The sequence below is a fragment of the Macrobrachium rosenbergii genome, chromosome 32 (assembly GCF_040412425.1).
Source record: "Macrobrachium rosenbergii isolate ZJJX-2024 chromosome 32, ASM4041242v1, whole genome shotgun sequence".
NCBI classification, from domain to species: domain Eukaryota; kingdom Metazoa; phylum Arthropoda; class Malacostraca; order Decapoda; family Palaemonidae; genus Macrobrachium; species Macrobrachium rosenbergii.
The window spans coordinates 11,290,792-11,310,995 of NC_089772.1; the positions used below are offsets into that span (position 1 = coordinate 11,290,792).

Consider the following 20,204-nt stretch of genomic DNA (forward strand, 5'->3'; position numbering starts at 1 on the left):
TCTCTCTCTGATCTCTGTTGAAAGATTAAAGTCCAGGGGATATTTATGTAAAAGTAAGAAAACATTCTTTCTTGCATTGTTCAGGAACACTTGAGCATTGAGTTAAACTGCACGATGATGTACCCTGTAGTTTATTACACATGATGTTCAGGCATTATAATAGTTTGTGGGAAAAGTAGGGCTTGTAGCGTTTTATTGGAACATTCTTCGTAATAATCTTCTGATCTTGGGTGAGTGCCTGCAGTGGAATAAGTTTGTGCTTTGTTCAAATGACGTAGTTAATCCAGAACACTTTTGCCCTTGCATAATGATATATGCAAGTCCAATCTGTATTCTCCTTGTACTTTCCAAAGTTGCTGAAAAACTTATTAAACCACTATGTAAGTATGTGGGATTTAAAGGATTGTTAGCTGATGGTCAATATGCGTACAGGAAGCAGTTAGGTACCTGCAATGCTGTTTTAGACTTACATGCCAGTTGCAAGGGAACCTAGATAAGGGTTTTGAGTGCAAAGTAATTCAAATAGGTTTTAGTGCTACTTTTGATTTAGTGAATCACAAGGCACTTATTTATACATTTCAGAATCATGGAGTGGGTGGATATGTTTTAGGATTATTTTTGTGTATACAAGTGATGTGGCTGTTGGCTTGAGAAACAAGATTGTTTGTTATGTCGATGATGCAACACGAATGGGTGTAGTAAAGTCTCCACTTATGATAAGTGAAGCTCCTCTCAGCCTCAGTCAGGATATGGACTGGATCAGGGAATGGTGTAGTCAGTGTATGAGGCTGAACTTAAGTAAAATGAAAACACTATTGATTGGCAGATCTTGTACAGATTTCCCACCCCATCCTCCCCTTCAGGTGGGTGGAACTTTGATGAATGAGTCTGGAGCTTTAACTATTCTAGGTGTAACTTCTGACTCAATTCTAACTTTTGAGAACATCTAATGAAAGTTTCAGCAAATGCCACATGGGAGTTAGGTATTGTTTGTAAGGCCTCATACATTTATAACTGATAAAATCAGTGCAACCTGTTATAGGTCATTTGTACTTCCTTTACTGGAATACTGTTCTCTGGTGTGGATGTCTGCTTCTGCTAGAGATTATCTCTTTTAAATAGATTGGTTTGTGGTGGTAGGTTTTTGCATCCTAATAGTAGCAGTTGTGATGTGGACCATCAATGGATGGTTTATTTGTTTGTCACTTTTTCATAAGTTGTATCCAGCAGAGATCATTCACATTCAATTGATCTCTGATCCCCTTTATCTGCCAAGAGCAACCAGATTTGCTGAACAGCAGCACCAATATGCAGTAAACATGCCTCCCTGTCAAACTTCTCAGTTCCAGAGGTCCTTTATTCTTCACACCTTTGAACTGTGTAACAGTCTCCCAGAGGATGTCTTGCAATTGAAACTTCCGAAGTTTCAATTACTGTTCTCCAGTATGGACTTTCAAGTGCTGATGCTCTTCTTAAACATGGAGATAGTTATGTCATCAGTTAACTTTATTTTGTCAAGTTATGCCGTTCGTCATTTTTATTTAGTCACCTTTTAATGTTGACTTGCTAGCTGTTTTTGTTGTCAACACAGGGCAGACTTCTGCTGTATATAGTGTGTTGTTTTCTAGTGTCAAGTTGAATACTACTCAGTTTGCTATAAGTTTTATTTTGATTACAAATAAAATGTGGAATGGTTTGCCTAGTGCAGTTGTTGAGTCTGCCGATCTCCAAACATTTAAGTGAGGGGCAAATTCATTCCTGCTTTTTGTTGATGTCTAATAAGTTAAGGTGTATATGTTTTAATTTTTATTCCCACATCTTCCTTTAGCTTCTCTCTTTGCAGACTGATTTCCTTTTGGGGCCCTCTTGGGTTTATAGTCTGTCGACTCTGTCCTTTAGGGTTTTCAGCCGAAGATTTAAAGAAAGATGATGATTGTCATTGTTACTCAGACCATTCAGGAATTTCCTCCTGGTTTTTCTATTATTAACAAAATCAGACCATTCAGGATATTTCAGTCTCTTGGTTTTCCTAATTTATCTTCATAACAAAATCATTTTGATTATATTAATACCAGTGAAAATTTTGATTAATTTTATTATTATTAGTCTTAATATGCACTAGCTAAAACTAGAACTAGCTAGAAGTTATGAGCTTGTATTGCAAGTTTCTGAAGAAGAGCAGAACTAATGAAGGAGCAGGACCGTAATTAATAAACTTATGCAAATCCTAATCCTGTTGATGACAGTGAGACCTAAATATAACAAAACTATAGCTAATCAACAAAACCAAATTGTGCCTCCAAAGACAAAAAAATTCAGATCAGCAATGAAAAATGTAAGGCATAACCTCAAACTGAGGAAACTTGAACCAAAAGTTATGGAAGGTTATGATGCAGAGGCAGTTGCTTGGCCCAGAGTTAAAGATAATTTGCGATGTTCACCATCTAGTGTAAGTCTAAGAGTTATACTTGATATAACCCGAATGCTTATGGAGTTTTAACTTAACACTAATAGAGGGTGTAGAACGCAAACAACCAATGGAAAGTAGGTTCTTGCAGCGTAATGTTGTGGAGTGATACAGAACAAGGGACACAAATTAATGTAACCATTGGGACGATTTCTGGCTGATTGAATGATTGTCCTGGAAGCAACAGTATTGCCAAAATGTTGAAATAGCATTATCACGACATGTACCATTAGAGGAGGCATTGGTTGTACATAAACATATGAGCATTGTTATTATTAAGGGAGGTATATTAATGGTATATGAAAATAAAAAATATTTTGCATAAGAACAAATTCAAGGGGAAAATGTCTTTTGCTTATTACAAATGTGCCACAATATCTTTCATACACCAGTATAACCCAGTAGTCATTAATAGCACAAACTCCAGTCAATGGCGGGAAAGTTAAGTATACCTTAGTTTAACCAGACCACTGAGCTGATTAACAGCTCTCCTAGAGCTGGCCCGAAGGATTAGATTTATTTTACGTGGCTAAGAACTGATTGATTGAATTTCTATCACCAGAAATAAATTCCTCTTATTCTTCATTGGCTGGTCGGAGATTTTTGATATTGCAGTTTGCTTACATGAGGAAACAACCAATTATTGCAGATGTAAACTCTCTCCTGGGTTTTGACGTACTCCATGGGAATTTGGCATCAAAGTACTTTAAAAATCCAGTACTGCACATGATCACTTTAAATAACTTTTTACTGCATCCTCTTCTGTGGATCCCCTAGGTACCTTCATAGTAGGTTGTCTGTGTGACTAAACGTGACACATCCTCCCAGAAGTATCTTACTGAGAGGAGGATTGCAGTTTAAATTTAGGCCTTGGTTGTAAATGTGAAACAAAGTTCCTGATTGCATGAGGATTAGATGGCCATATTCTTGTGTGCAAGTCCACTGTAGAAGCTTGCATTGGTAGTTAATGGATTTTTTTTAAACATGTGAATTTGGTCCTCAAGTAATGATACCTTCACATACTGTACACTGTGACCAATTACCTTTGCATAATGCATACACATAACACTTGACAGGTCTTTTCATAATGTAATTCAGTAGTTGGTAGGCTCTTAGCTGTTGATTGAGTATGGATGAAAGTTTTAATTGGCAAGCTGATTAGGGCTTTAGAGATCAATTTTTCGACCAAGTTCAAGACTATATTGGCTGGGCTTGTCTTTTTTAATTTCGTATCCAAGACTAGGTGTGAGAAAGGAAGATAATTAAGAGAACTGAGTTCATTGTCAGGAGAAGGAATATTCCAATATTAACATAAGTTGCACTAAGTATAGGCACTGGCGATGTTAACCTTCAAACTTGCCAGTTGATAAGGGGGATAGTTGTCCTGTAGTGCAGATGCTGATCCAATTGTATAGTGCAGATGCTGATCCAATTGTATCCCCTTCTCCCTCCTACCTGCACATGCAAGCAGCAAATTCATTCCTGCTCACTGCTGAAGTCTCCTGGATTCAGGCTTATCTGTTTTATTTTCTATTCCCTCGTGTTTGATTATTTATTACCTTCTTATAACTTGTTTGCTCTGCTGGCTGATTGCCTTTGGAGCCCTCTTTGGTTTATAGTCTGTTAACTCTGTCCAAAAGGGTTGTCAGCTGAAGATTTACAGAAAAAAAAAGTTGCTAACAAGTTAGACATTCCTTTGATGTTTTGATGGATAACTTTTTAACTCTGTATCCCTCAGTTGACTTGCTTGCATCTCGTGCTGTCATTGCTTATTGGATATAGTCTTTCACCACATTACAGCCTTCTAGGAAGTGATTCAGAGTATGGCTAATCCCACATACTAGTTCACAGGAGAAATATTTAACACTATGGCCAGTATCAGGCTTTAGGGACAAGAACAAATTAGTGTTAATTCAAGAGTGTAGAATTAGTGGTCTTACCTTTTCAGGTTTGCTTTAAAAAATGTTTTAGATATAGTGTTACCAGTCTTGATCATTGTTTATCTTTATGCCTCATGCCCGAATTCTTCCCTTGTGGTTTTGAGTGAAAATCAGTCTTGAAAACAGGGTTGAAGGCTGGTAGGAAAATCTTGATAGATCTCGCCCCCTCATCCTTAAAAGGGTGGTCCTTGCCCTCTGGATTCATGAGCATGCAAGTTCCAGTATTAGTGATTTTTTTTTTCCAAAAAATGTTATCGTGGGTTTGTTCAATTCATAGGCTAATTATTGTGTAAAATTCTGTCGAACATTACACCATATTCTGTACTGTAAAACATTATACCATACTCTGTACTGTATGTTGTTCAGTTCATATAAAGTATTGGGAAGCATTTTCCCTTTATTAATGTTGTTATAGCATTTCTCTCTCTCTCTCTCTCTCTCTCTCTCTCTCTCTCTCTCTCTCTCTCTCTCTCTCTCTCTCTCTCTCTCAATTTGAGTTTGTAATTAGTGTCCATTGCAGTGGGTACACAGTAACTTGAAGTTACTGTATTAAGAATTACAAATAAAGCTTAGACACTAAGAATGTTTGAGAGTGAATAGAAATTTAGACTACAAGAATATCTGTGAATTGTCTTTAATTTTTGTGATTGTTTAATTGTTGTGCTTGTCCTTTGTTTATTGAATTTTGAGTTTTGTAGCTGCTGTATACAGTATATTGATTGGAATAGTCTTGTTATAGATTTATGCCAAAGCTATACTATTGTGTTTTTAAATGGTGTTTTCTATAAATTTAGATGTGAAATGTCTTTGATTTTATTTTTTTGTATTTCTCTAGACGTAGTTGCAAATTTGTGTTATGTGCAAGTTCCAGTATAGTTTATAGACACTGTGGATATGTGCATTTGTGTAGGTGGTTGTAGAGTGTGTGGTATGTGTTTGATAAAACTTGGAATGAAGAATGGTGATGAAGCATTAAATGAATGAGGTTTTATGCTTTACATTTCTTATGCTAAATGTTTTATTGAGGGCATGGAAATAGTGAGTATTCTTATACTTGTGACCAGTTTTGTGTTTTTGAGTTCAAAATCCCTTTTATCACTGGTCTACATTAGTAGAAAAAAAAAAAATTGACCTTTTTGTTATGTAGTTGTTATATTTGTACAGGATACATTGCCTCAGATTCAAATTGGTTTTAATTTGGTAATTAAATGTTTTCTCATCTATATTTCAGGTTTAATTTTTTTGTAAACATTCAGCATGTTTCTGTTAGTAAGTCACATCTGGCCCTAGATAGTAATGACTTGCTTGACTGGAATCATCTTGAGATTTATTAAGAGGTAAATGGAGATAAGAACTAGCGCAGCATCGACCCACATGCTGCTTAACATGTACTTAATGTCTGCTGATTGTATATCAGCAGCTTTATGAGTGGGTCTGAAGTGAACAGTCAAGATCAGATAATAACTAAAACTTTTTTTTCTTTCAGTAATTGGTGGCAATATAAGGTCTTACAGTGAGGTCAGATCGCCTGCATCTTGCATGGAAAAGGCTGTAGCTGTGTTGTAATAAAGGTCATGATGTTTAGCGTGTGGTGTTGTAGATATTGACTACTTCTACTTTACAGTTATTAGTAACTAATATTAAAGGGAATGTAAATCCTTATCATTGTTTCCGATGCTTTGTACAGGTCCTCAGAAATTCTTTGACTGCTGTCTCTCCAGTGTTTTAACTTCAACAGTTCCTCCACAGTTCCCCACTTGTCTCAAGCCTCCCATCTTATGTTCCTGTCTACATAGGTCCAGATCTTCCAACATTTCTTGTGCTACCAAGATTAGCCCAGCTGATATCTGGTACTATTCTTCTTGGGATGTACAAAGGATATGTCCCAGTGATCTTCATCTCCCACTGTAGTTTCTGATTTGGTATCGTTTCTCTGTACAGTATATCCTGCCATCTGAGTGCCTGCAAGTTTGTCAAATCAACCAGATAATTCGTGTCCATACAGTTGACCTCCATGGCCCTGCCTATTCACAGTTCCGGATTCGCAGATTTCTCCATGGAACGTATATACACATTATTCACCGAAAATTCTCCTATTAGCTGTATTTTTCACTGAGAAATATTGACTGATTACTGTGTTTTCATATCATTTTCATGACTAAATGCACTTTTTTGTGATAAAACTATTAAAATACTCGGGTATAAGGTGTTGACCTATCAAAATGGACAGTTCTAAGCATTTTTAGAGGGGTTTTAAGCATTCGCAGATTTTAGCTATTCACGGGGGGCTGTGGTACACATCCCCCGCAAATACCTTGAGGTCGTCGAGTGTGTAGCAATGCAAATAGTTTACAGTGGTAATTTTTTCATACAAAATGTGATAGAAAGGAGTAACAAATCTCATCATCAGACTTAAACTTTAATTATTGTCATTGCCGGCCTGTATGTATGTCCCAAAAATCTGACAAAACCCTCAGTATGCCCCGGTGACTTGATGGGCAGTGCTTCTGCCCTTACCATTGGTATCTATTACCATAAACATCTTGCAAAAGTTTATTGGCCGGTATTCCAGCTTGCTGAAAGTTAATCACGCGTAAAGACAGGGTTTGTATGTAAGGAAAATACAATTACTTACTTGATTTCATGTCTGTTAAAACTGGCATCACAACACCTAAGTTATTGATGCCATAAAATGCCATAAAATTCAACAGGAAGCTAAAAGTAAGTTTAAAAGGCGTTTCATATAAGTGAGTGAAATTATTTATGTAATATCTGTTCAAAATAACTGAGACTGTAACAAGGACACAGGCACTGCTGTGATTACCTGGAACTTTTTAGTATTGTTGTAACTTCAAGTAGCCTAACATCTTTTAGACTGTTATTCACTGTTGTATACCATATCCATATCACATTAGTAACAATATTATGTAATAAAAACCCCAGTTATATAGTTAATTGTATTAATATGTAAAAGATAAAACAAAGATCTTCAAACACCTGAACGGTGTTCTTCCTCAGTGTTTATGGTAATGTAAACACTGAGGAGGGAACGTTGTTCAAAAGAATTTGTTTTATCTTTTATATGTTAATGCAATTTACTATATGACTGGGGATTTTTATTACATAAGCTTATCACGACATTTTGAATTCCTTAGCATTAGTAACAATATTGTGGTGAAAGTTTTTTAACCCTTTCAGATTCCAATTACGTCAATGTTACAGTATCTGAAAAAAAAATTAAAAGTTTTGGTATTCAAAGCATTGTGGTAGTGTTTGGGGTGCTGGCAGATGGTTTAGCCTTATTTCCCATGAAAGAATTACATGTATCCTTAAACTAGTTCAGAACTGAAAATCATGAACATTTTTGTCAAATTTTCCATAGTTTTGTTTTCTATACGCAGTAATGCACAGACACGAGTAGGCCTGGGGAATGACTCACAAGGAATATTTTTGAAGTTTTTACAGAGGAAAATGGTCAGAAACCCCTGCAGGTGTTAAATTGCTTTTAAATACACAAGCATACTGAAGGCTAAGCTCTTGATATTCAGATTGTGAACTTTGCTTCATTAACTGTCTGTCTCCAGCTAACTACAAATTCACTGGAGTAATCTTAATGTTGACTAGTTGCCAGGTCATCATGAATCTAGGATTAGAACAATGGTAGAGTCCACAATTTTACTAGATCTGACAGAGGATGGTGGGAATTGTATTCCACAAAGGACTTCTACATGTTGTTTGTGCACTATGATTTCTAAAACATGTAACACTCAACATGAACTGATTTTTCCTGTATGATTCTTTTTGTCTATTTAAACTTTTATATAGCCATCACTGTTCATACTTAATGAACACGGTGTATCTTTCAATTTTTATTCTCATTTCACTTGGAGCATTGTTTTTAGAGTACATTGATATGAAAATTGTTGAGCAGTGTGTTGGATGTGCACTTGCTACTAGGTAAGTGAAAGTAAGGATATTTTTCTGTAATATCGGGATGGTTAAAAGATGTACGAATGAATCTTGGTTGTGTATGTTAACCTAAGTGAATGAAATGAAGTGTTAATAGGTTCTGCAGGCATTTCTCGGTTATCAGTAGGGGTTCCATTCCAGCGGCTTGATAAGTGAAAATCACAGATAACTGAAAATCGGCACCTCTGTTAGGTATGTATCGGTGCCGATAAGTGGAAATTGGTGCATTTGCATACTAGACAAGCACCAAAAAACCATATCACCAATAACTGGTGACTGCCTGTATTACTGTAACGCTCCTGACATTCAAGAGCACTGGGCAGAATTACATTATCATCACTCATAACCATTGCAAGTCTTTTTAATTATATGTCCCGTGTTTGTGCCATAGCTAGTCCCCTTGGCAGTAGGGGCAAGTTCATAAATGCCTACATCTTCATATCCACGCAGGTCCTTGCAGCCTTGGAGTTGGGCAAACTGTAAGCATCCTCTTAGTGTTTATTGATTAATGGCCTGTACAGGTGGCAGTATAGATTCTCTGTTGCCTCATTTCAACTCAAGCAAATGGCTTTCAGTGTAGTATGTGCAACTCCTCCCCTTTTTTCTCCTTCACCTTCACTTACCAGCCACCCCCTCTTATTTTACATTGCTACTTTCTCAAATCTTGTTTAAAGAATAGAACCTTTGAGTGAGCTCTGAAAGTTGAGCAATGGGAGCCTGAGTAAACTAAGTGCCCACATAGTGGCAAGATGACCCCAAGAAACCTAAAGGGTTATTATGGTTGCACACTAATCTCTCTTTCTCCAGGATGAAATTAGTTATCAAATCTTATCATCACTAGGTGGAAGTATTGTAAGAATTTCAAAAAATAATGAAAAGCTTTTGACTGAGATTTACAACTAATATTAATGTAAAGATGTTAATTTCAGGTAAGATGCTGGTGCTATGGTTCTACAGTTATTTTTTAAAAAATTGAAATATACCATTTAATTTTGACATTCCTACAGATGGTGTACAAGATCACATCAACGAAAACTGCGGGTGTTGGCGTTAATTAAGTCTAGTGTAAACTGTATGTAAACTGAAGCAAGTGTTGAGTCTGAGGCATTGTATTAATTTGCAGGAATTTTATTTGGTAGTTATATTTTTTATTTTCGATCTAGGATCTGGCCCCCTGAGTACAGCACAGAGTTATCCAACTTTGACTTCAAGCACAACGTCAACTACCTCTACAACAACCACGGGTGCCACAGCATCTACTACCAACCAGCCATCTACCAACCTTTCTTCTTTCCCGCATGGCTTGACAATGAGCCTTACCTCTACGTCCAGCGACTCTGAGCAAGTTAGTCTCGAAGTGAGTAAAACTACTTTTTCTATCCCTCAGTTTCCCTTCCGCTTATCCCTTCTTGCTACTTTACACCATTTCAGTTATTTGTATTGAAATCTTACCTCTCCAGTCCATGAAATTTTCTCATTATGCATTTACCCCTGATGAAGGTATTTATTAGTGAAGTGGTTAAACAGCTAACTCTGTTAGCAAAACCATACTTATCGTAATACAATCTAATAAACATTTACAGACCAGAAAAGCTTACTAAAGCATGGTAAAAACCAACACATTCTCATTGAGAAGCCAGGTCCATATCTTTGACAAGCTGTTTATTTTTGCTTGGTAAATCATCAGTACACTTGTCATTTTCCTTGTGTTAAACTTGCTGTTACTTGATGTGTATCCCCAATGAATAGCTGCATTTTATTTTACAGTGTTTGATCGTAATTTATGGTGTTTTGGTAGGTTTTTTGGTTCTTGTAGGCCTTCATCCATAGTGTAAGTGTCAACAAACCTAATTGTAAATACAGTGAGCAAGCTTATAATTGTCCTTGTCATCAATGAACTACAATCCCTAGCTGTATCAGATATGCAAAGGCCAGATGTGCTCACAGCAGTTGGCATCCTGGGATTTGTCAGTCTAGTGGTGTATCTTTTTTGCCTAGAAAAGGACAAGAATAGTTTTTCCAAGATCCTTACTTATGCCTGTTCAGAATCCTCTCCAGTGGCTTTTCTGTATCATGCGACTTTTATCAAGCAACATGTTTTGCTGGGTAATTAATCTTCATAGAAGATACTGCCTCCTTGTTCCTCAGCCACTTAGGATTGCGTCCATTCCATATAAGGTATGCCCTTCCCCTGCTCCTTGGGCCCTGTGATCCATCTAGCCCCCAATACCCCAGACAGGATGCCTTAGGATTGCCAGATTCTCCACCTGAGCTATCTCCATTGGTTCCTGCTGCTCCTCTTTAACATTTGCACAGAATCCCTGATGTCTGCTGAAGATGCAGATAGGGTTGATGTTCAGGGGAATCTGGATGAGGAGCCAACTTAGGATCTTGAGATTAAACTTCATTTCTGCAGGTCTCAGGATGGGTATGTGGTATTTTTTATGTTGAGAGCCTTGGTAACAGAGCTGGAACCAGCTAAATTGACTCCTTGTCACATGGCTTGTACCAATCGGTTACTGAATTATTTTCAACCTTCCTGAAGGACATTAAACTTATCCTGAAGGGCTGATGAATAACTAGAGGAGATGATCATCCCATGGTTTACCCTGCACTTATTCTTCATAGAAGGTCAAGCACCTAAACGGTTTTATAAATTCCAGGACAACTCCTCATAAGTGCGCTACCCTTCAGTTGTAAAAAAGGGTCATTGCAATGAATTCCCTCTCATTTTCTCTTGGATCAGTTGTCCTCTTTTTACTAAAAAGAGATCAATTTGATTGAGAGATTCTGCTTCAAAATTCTCTGTCCTTGCTGCAAGAATGGATAATAGGTGGGTCAGCTCCTATCTGTCAAATGGGAGTGAAGCCCTGGGTGGACTAGTAAAAGCCAGAGAGGGATGGTTCTTTAGCTAAGACATGCTTCCATCCTCTTTATCATGAAGTCTAGTGCAGTATCTACTGACGAGCATGGTAATGAAGAGGAATGCTGCTTGTGTGTAATTTGCTAAAAATAATGAATACTTGTGCCATCTGTCACCATGACCTTTCAAAATTATAATCCAAAAAAATACCCAGGCATAAATTAAATTTTCACTCTAAAAATTAGATGAAGATGGTAAAAATATGTTGGATTCCTGGCTATGTAGGTATAAAAGCAGCCCAAGCTGCAACTATTATGAGATCGCACATTCTTATTAGTGATAATGTAGCATCCATGAAACCTATTGTAATCAATAATTGTCAGAGCACATTAAGTAATGATCCTGATAGCAATGAATTAAAACAGTTCAAGCCTGAAATATGGAACTCTTCATATAAAAACGTTAGGTAATTTGTTTCTTCTCTGATTTAGTCATGCTAGTTTGACCTTTGGGTATTTGATGAATAGCTCACATGATCCAATCCCAAATGTATAGAATGCAGAACATGCCATTAGTAGTAAGTGGAAAGACCTATGATGGTTAGGCTACATAATCTGTGTAACTCTCCACGACTGAAAAATAGGCACAGAAAAGAAAGTGGAGATTCTGTAAAGGTGATCATGTAGAATGTTAGGATTAAGAGCTGGTGTGTGATGGGAGGATTCAGGGAAAAAACAGCAGAGAGAAGTGGTGTCCTGTGACTAGAAAATAGACTTGAAACATCTAAGACTGAGATGGTTTAGACAAGTGATGACTAGCAGTTAGTCAGAAAAAGGATGAAGACCTGTATGAAGTCCCAGAATGATAATGAAAAATGGGACAGAAAACCTAGACTATGTTCTTGCAGTCAGTTACACTAGCACTCTTCTTGTAAACAGTATCAAAGTAATAGTATCACTGTAAATTTGTTTAATATGTACAGAAGAACTCATGGTTTATATGGCCCCAAATTGAAATAGTGATGCTGGCACTTCTGCCAAGCAAAGGCAGATTCTGTGAAGTTTCCTTAAGTTATACTGATATGGTTTTTTCTTGAAATTTTAAAAGTTCTTGAATGCTGAGGTTTTTTGTCACAAGAGATGTAATACTGTGAATTTTTTCACAGTTCCAAAATAAAAAAGGATACTCTCCTTGCACAGTTGTCAAGGATGAGTGCGCTAATTGACTTGCTTGCCCACTCATTGTATAGTAATATTGGGAAAATAAATTAATACAGTTCATTTTAGAAAATCTGCTATCTGTTACCATCCTAAGTCTTGTGATTGAGGTCAAATTTACATAATTTGCAAGAAAATAAATATACAGTGTTATGAAGTCCCTGTTGCACAGTCATCAAGGATACATTTCACTTATTGTCTTTAACCACAGTTCACTGATTTTTTATATTATGGAATTTTATATAAATGAACTTAAGAGAAATGAGTACCTTTTGCATGTTTTGTTAGAATTCCATTTTCTGTTAACCCAATTATAACTTAAGCAGCTGTAATTTAATAAAGTGAAATTTAAACTCAATAGATACACATCATTCGAGTCATCCTGTGAGAGAGAATTTTTATAGCTAGGTGGTCGGGTTAGAGTACTTGTAGCAGTAACAATAATAATAATAATTTCAATTTAATGTGAACTATTATTCATTCTGGTTCAAAAGGGGCTGTTGTCTCATTTTTTGCAGTTTCAAATTTCTTTGTAATTTTTAATATACTAATGGCTAGATTTTTTGTCATCTTAGGATTTCTTGGAAAGCTGTCGTGCCAGTACCCTCCTTGCAGAACTTACAGATGATGAACTTCCTGATCCTGATGATGATGAAAATGACGAGGATGATAATGATGATGACGATGATGATTATGAAGAGGAAGAGGAATGTTATGAAGTCAGTGTATGAATAATGAATGTGTATAATCTTTGTGATACTGAAAACATGCATCATGTAAATTTGCCAAACTAGTTTTGAGTAATTTTTATCTTTATGGCTAATACATTGATAATGTTTGTTTTATGTAAGATTCTCAAGCCAGTGTTTCATTTATGTAAGGTTTTCTAAAACTTTGAAGGGGCTTTTTGGATAGTATGTTTAGAGGATATTTTGATGTTTTTAGCTCTTCATTAAAGCTTAGACAGGAAACACTTAACATATAAAATGTTTAAAGAATTGCATACCGTATACAGTTGTGTCCATATGGTGTTGATCATACTCTAATAATAATTTAGATCACGAATTTTGTGCAGGTGCGCAACGGCAAGAGACGAGGATGGGATGATGATTTTGTGATTAAAAGACAGTTCCCAGCTTTAATACCGGCATTTGATCCTAGGCCGGGTAGAACGAATGTAAATCAGACCCAGGGTAAGTAGGTGAACAAGGAGTAAAGATGCTGAAATTAAGTAATGCCTTATTTGCATTGCCATATAATAGTCAAGGTCTTCGTTAGTTTCAGTATTAAATTTTTCAGACTTGGAGATCCCTGCACCTGGAACAGAAGATCAACTTAATGATTCTCCAAGTGAAGTATTAAGTGGTCCACGTTTGAGTCTAACTCTTAGAGGCCCAAACTTGCCTGGTATTCCTGATGTAGATGTACCAATAACAAAGAATACTTCTACTATATTTTCTGCCGTCCAAACTTTGGTCCATGCTGCCAATTTTCCATCCCGCCAAGAGAAGCTCAGACGCATTTGGGAGCCAACTTATACGTAAGTACTTGAAGCATTTTCAAGTTTATCAAATCCAATTTTTTTTTCAATATGTTTGCAGCCTCTACTTTTAATGTTAACTGTATTTCTTAATTTCTTCAGTATAGTAAAGTTCCATATAAGTTTGTAGCATATAGTGAGCATGGGACCAAGCTTTGCTTTATAAGACTTCTGAGGTGTATCTGTGGGAACTCATTTTATGTTGCACTAAATAGGAAAAAAGAAAAGTCACATGTTAAGCCATCATTAAAATACTGATAAACTCCATTTAACTAAATGCCTGAGTATTCAGATTTCATAACTTTTGTTTTCATAAAAAGGCAATTCTGTAAAAATGCAAAAATCATAGTACAGTATTTATGATGCCAAGAGATAATTTACTTCAGTCAAGATTTTGATTTAGTTTAGCATGTCTTATATCTAATAAATCTGTCATGAGTAAATACATACGTTATAAGTGTAATGTGTTCAGTTTTTGCCAAACAAATCCATATAAGGTGCAGTTTTTGCCAGACAACTCCTTATAAGGTGAAAGGGATGAATGCCCTCTTGCTCGTCATCATGTTATGGCACCCATACAAAGAACAATAAAGATTCAAGCAAGAATTTTTGAATAAGTAAGTGTAAACAAAACATTTTCCCAGTACTAGAATTGGGCCTTCCTTGGATTGTGGATAAAGTATGTCTGTATACACTTAAACTGCCTATCCAAAAATTGAGTATATACTCCTAACGTCACAAGTAACTGAAGTATATAAGATATAAAGGACCAATTCTTCCTCAGAATTTTATGCAGTATTGTCCCAAAAATACGTTATTTTTAACATGGAATTGTCAACAGTATTGTCAGCCAGCAGTTAGAGAGTGTGATTTAAGTGCCTTAGAAGCCATCAAAATTAGTCATACAAGTCCTTTAGAAGTACTATGTTGGTTTTCTGTATATGGACATTAAAGGAAACAGGGATACTGGTAAGCAACCAAAGCAATAATAACTATAATTAAATCCAGCCTACTTTTTCCTGTGAGTGATTTGTTACTTTCTAAAAACCTTCATGTTTATGGCAGGCATTGTGGAATAATGAGAGTGACAGTAGCAAATCAAAACATTAAACCAGATGTTAGGTTGTGGTATTTTGCTGATCATAGGTCATGCGACAAATCCCTTTGTTATCCTAAAGAAATCCTTGCATGAAATTTACAGTTGAAAATATGCATAATAGAATGAAAACTGCTTCATTTATGAAATTCCATCTGCAAAACTAAAGTAAACGTATCCCCCACGCTAAGAGAACTTTAGTTTAAGTAAGACCATAATACATTCATTGAGAACAAACCCTACAGGCTAGCCGTATGTATTGATCATGATAATGTTAAGAAATGTAATATCATAATGAGGAGGGTTTTAACTTAGTAATTACTGTAATTTTGAAACCATTTTATATTAATTTTTGTCAGGCTTATATATGGTGAAGCCAGAGAAGATGAAGGAAGTGAAGGGGAGACTTCGGGCCTTCAGCAGCTTCATCGTCGTAGTTCCCGCACTAACATTTTGACTGAAGCTGTTAGAAGTGGATCTCTGTCCACTACCATCACCAGCTCATCTGGAGATCCATCTGTTGAAGATGTCTTGCAGCTTCTTCGTCAGTTATTTATTTTAGCCAGTGAAGATAATGTTCAAGCTGGTAAGTTTGGTAATTTTTGTAACAGAGTTAAGAGGTTCAAGGTTGCAGCCATGAAAAACTTAACATGTTCCTTGAAATGGTCACGTTTTAATCTTATTCTAGAGTTCGATAAGTTACTCTTGTGGATTTTCAACATTAATTTCCATTATTTCCAGAGAAAGCAATTACCGGAATGGGATCATTTGGTGTCAAGTGTGAAGAATTTGAATCCAAAAAAGTAGGAAATAAACTAGTACAGCAAGTAAGTATGCCAGTGCATTGAGTTAGCTATTAATCTGTTAAATTACTTGAAACCTGTTTCTTTAGATAGCTTATACATGAGTGCTTTTTCCTCCTAGTATATTAGAATCAGACCAAAAATTAACTTTTAAGGTACTGCCTTATATCTGATAAACTGTTTGTCAGTCACCAATTTGTGGTTATTTTTGTTGAAATAGTTGAGAGAATTTGTTTGTAGGAACAATAAACATTATTATTTCACAAAATATTTACAAAATTTTATTGTAGGCTTAGGAAAAAGTATTTACCATAATCTGGACAGTCATCTTCATTCTCATTATCAGTCATATTCATCATGAAAAATATGCTCTAAATCTCACCGTACTCCATAAAACTTTATGGAATCCATACCTGCTGGTAAACTCTCTCAAACTTTATGGAATCCATACCTGCTGGTAAAGATCAATTGTAGGTCAAAGGACGAAGTCAATGAAATAGTCACGCATGAAAAATCGCTGGAAAATGCATGTGTTTCATGCATTTCTGATTTTTTTTTTTTTTTTTTTTCCCTACCATTGTGATCAGTATGACACTATCTACTAAAGGATATAATTTTATAAAGCACAAAACATTCCTGTAGCTTTGGTTATGAAGACGAAAACAAGAGACTTTACACACGTAGTGATCAGCTGGCCACTGAGCATTAGGGGCTAATAGTTGCCATACACTGCTAGTATGAAGTGTTCTCAACACACCATGATCAGTAGGCTGTGATGTATTTGTTACAATCATCAACTGATCCCAAAGAACTTGTATTTCTGCTTGTGACTCAATAGCTTCAAGTATTAGAAAATCGTCACGGTCATCGTTATAAGGTTAGATAACGAACAAGGGCATTTAAACTATGTAATTCTTGATTCATCAGCAATGATTTTTTTCAAGTGGTAATGCATTAGTATGCATTTAAAGGGATTTTATTTTAACATGCGAATGTACCTCACTACCCTACATTTATAGTAGATAAGTGTCTACATAAATTTTTATGAAAATAATTTTCTTATATTTTTCAAACATCTGTGCTGTTTTATTTACACTGAGAGTTTTCATAGCTAAGGTACCCTATTTAATAAAAAATACTGTATTTAAATTTGTTTCATAGGTTGGAGAAGCTGTTGTATTAGCCTGCGGAGCATTGCCATCATGGTGCGAAGATCTCACATATGCTACTCCAATGCTGTTTCCCTTTGAAACAAGACATCTTTATTTCAATTGCACAGCTTTCGGGCCTGAAAGGTAATTAGAGTTCATAGTAGGATTGGTTTTCTTTGATACAATAGTAAATCCATGAAAACATTCAAGTGATATATAGATTTCTAGAAGTAACTGTTTTAATTTCAGGTCTTTAGTTTGGTTGCAAAGTCAGAGAGATGTGAGTGTCGAAAGACGGGGTGGCCTAAGAAGGGATGACCCTCATGAATATAGAGTTGGCAGATTAAAACATGAAAGAGTGACTGTACCTCGAGGGCCTGATCTACTTCAGTGGGCTCAACAGGTAAGTTTTATCTTTTTTGATTTCTGGGTATGTTATAGTTAAGAAGAATCTGGCATTCGGACAAAAAGGGCACAACACAGAATTGTGCAAAACATATACTCTACATGTTAGACCATGTACAAGGGAATGTAGACCACAAAGCATTCATATCAAGTGTTGAGCGGAGAAGTAGGGGACTTGAGCTTGGTAAGTACTTATTTTGGTGACCATTTGCGAAACCTAGAGGACATAGTCATATGATTACCATGACCATCTATTAGACATGGGACTAGCACCCTTATCCTGAAAATCAAAGCATAGAAATTTATAAGACTGGGGAATTGGTATAGGCAGCAATGCCACCCAGGTTGTTATTGAAGTGATTATGAGGAAGTAGGTCTCATGTCTTGCATCCATTTTGTCTGCCATACTTTGTGCATTACCACTTTTCTTCAGCTTTATTAGCAGCAATTGAAAGATATGTATATGGGACTTTTTGCTGTTATATATATTTCTGTGCAGTAGAGTACTGGAAATGAGGTTTATGGGTTTCATTGAATGGAACGGATGCAAAGTTACGAAGTCAATTTACAGATGATCGTTGATTGCTGCAAAGGAATGTTTTACAACCATTGCTGTCTGGTCTCAATTTCATAATGAAAAAAGTGGTTGGAAATAGATTGGAGTAATGATACAAGTGAAAGATTTAGAATATGCAGATAATGCTGTTGTATTTGGCAAAACAGTGTGATTTGCCAGTCTTGCTCGGTAGAATGCATCATTTATTGAGAGAGTTGTGTTAAAATAAATCTTAAGAAAAACAGATGGTATGTGGACAGAGTATGCACAAAGGGATAAAATAGCATTAATGGAAAAATTTTTAAGTAGGTTGAATCTTTCAAATGTTTAGGAATACTGTAGTGATATCCAGTACAGAGTGAATGAATGTAGAAATCGCAGGAATGACAATTATCAGAATTTTAAAGAGGCCCTTTGCCTTTCATGGTCGAGGAGGAACTGATTAAATTAAGTAGCTCTTAGAAAGCAGTAGAGTGGATTTTGACACTATACATATATATGTATGCTGTAAAAAAATAAGTGGAATATATGTGCATTAGTTTAGAGCTAGGATAGCTTAGGTAACTATAGGACACTGATAGACAGTCATGTTACCTACATTTGAAAAATACACATTTGGCTAGCCCAAGTCTGAGGCAGATTTTCAGCAATATAGAAAATTCCCATTATCAGCATCAGTTGCTTTGAATACAGCTTTAGCCAGACTGAAGACCATTAATATAACTTTAATGCAAATGCAGGACTAATGTAACTTAATGCAAACACATGACAAACATAGTAGCCACAAATACTCTTTCCATTTTCGTAAATGTCCAAAGTCAACAGCTTCTGTCACTGCTAATTCTAAAGTGTCCCCTCAAAGTAGGAGATGTGAAAAATTTGAACAATATAACCTTGCCCAAAAAACACAGGATATATATTTAGAATAATTGCCAGATTTAAATCTGTCAATTAGTGTACCTTATTGGTATTTGTGCCTAGTAAGGTAACTTGGCTTTCACATGGGTAGAGATATACTTAATTTTCATAAACATCAACTGAAATCAGTCAGTGACAATACAATGAATGCAAGAAATTTCTTAAGGAATAATTGTTGTGATTTAACTTTCCATGAAAAAAGGGTCCCAAAATCAATACTTAATCCACTCTAGAGCAGAAATCAATACATTGTACAGGAAGTTCTTGGATAATGGTAAAATGTACCAAATAAAGTAAAATGTCAGTGTCGTATGTCAAAATATAATCTCACTGGTCAGAAACATTAACCCAGTGCCATTTTATGTTCCAGCTGTTCCAAGACTCTGCTTTTAAGCCAACAGATGAACTACTTAGTCTTAAATTCTAAATAATCTGCTCTCTTAAGTTGCTGATACTGTACTACCAGTAGTGAAATAAGTGTTTTTTTTTTTTCCTTCATTAAAAAGTGTAGGTGTATGGCAGGCATGTGAATTGAAGGTGTCTTTTTTTTTATTTTCTATTTTTTTTTTGCATCTAAAGTTGTGGCCATTAACAAAAGTTATGTACAGTACATGAGTTTCATTTGCCCTTTCATTTTTATATGTGCTTTATTCTCATAGAATTTATATGGATCTACTACTTGAATTACAGGTCATGCGTGTCCATGCCAGCCGCAAATCAATTCTAGAGGTTGAATTCCGTGAAGAGGAGGGTACTGGCCTTGGTCCTACCTTGGAATTCTATGCTTTAGTGGCTGGGGAACTTCAGCGTGCGGACTTAGCTATGTGGTTATGCGATGACCAAACTGCTGATCCTATCACTCCGCCTGCTCTTGATGGGGGAAATGGCAATGGAGATTCAGTTACTAGGCCTCCAGGATATTATATTCGTCGTCAGGGAGGACTGTTTCCTGCTCCTCTTCCTCAAGATAGTTCTTTATGTGACCAGGCAGTTAAATTATTCCACTTCCTTGGTGTGTTCTTAGCTAAAACACTTCAAGATAACAGGCTTGTTGATTTGCCACTGTCACGTCCCTTCCTCAAGCTCATGTGTCATGGTGAGTTTGCGAATGTGAAGGACCGAAGCATTGCTCTTAGCTCGACTAAACCACGAGGTGGATTCTCTTCTCTACCAGCAGAAGAAGATCTTATGACATCATCTATAATTAGTGAAGAGAGTGAGAAAGAATTGGAACTCGACCCTCCTAAGTATCGTTTGGCAGACACACAACCATGGTAAG

At 36.2% G+C, this 20,204-nt stretch overlaps 1 protein-coding gene across 34 annotated transcripts in view; it reads left to right on the top strand.

Annotated features, from left to right (window-relative positions):
- Positions 1–20,204, top strand: part of Ufd4 (ubiquitin fusion-degradation 4-like) — a 202,520-nt gene that overhangs the window by 176,552 nt on the left and 5,764 nt on the right. For 31 of the 34 annotated variants that reach the window (XM_067132895.1, XM_067132894.1, XM_067132899.1 and 28 more), the window contains 9 exons: positions 9,540–9,733; positions 13,032–13,175; positions 13,514–13,649; positions 13,756–13,996; positions 15,452–15,678; positions 15,834–15,919; positions 17,057–17,190; positions 17,296–17,449; positions 19,616–20,199. In XM_067132895.1, coding sequence (XP_066988996.1) covers positions 9,540–9,733; positions 13,032–13,175; positions 13,514–13,649; positions 13,756–13,996; positions 15,452–15,678; positions 15,834–15,919; positions 17,057–17,190; positions 17,296–17,449; positions 19,616–20,199 — 1,900 coding nt within the window. The remainder of the gene's footprint in view (positions 1–9,539; positions 9,734–13,031; positions 13,176–13,513; positions 13,650–13,755; positions 13,997–15,451; positions 15,679–15,833; positions 15,920–17,056; positions 17,191–17,295; positions 17,450–19,615; positions 20,200–20,204) is intronic. The other 3 variants (XM_067132915.1, XM_067132902.1, XM_067132914.1) reach the window with 1 other exon arrangement.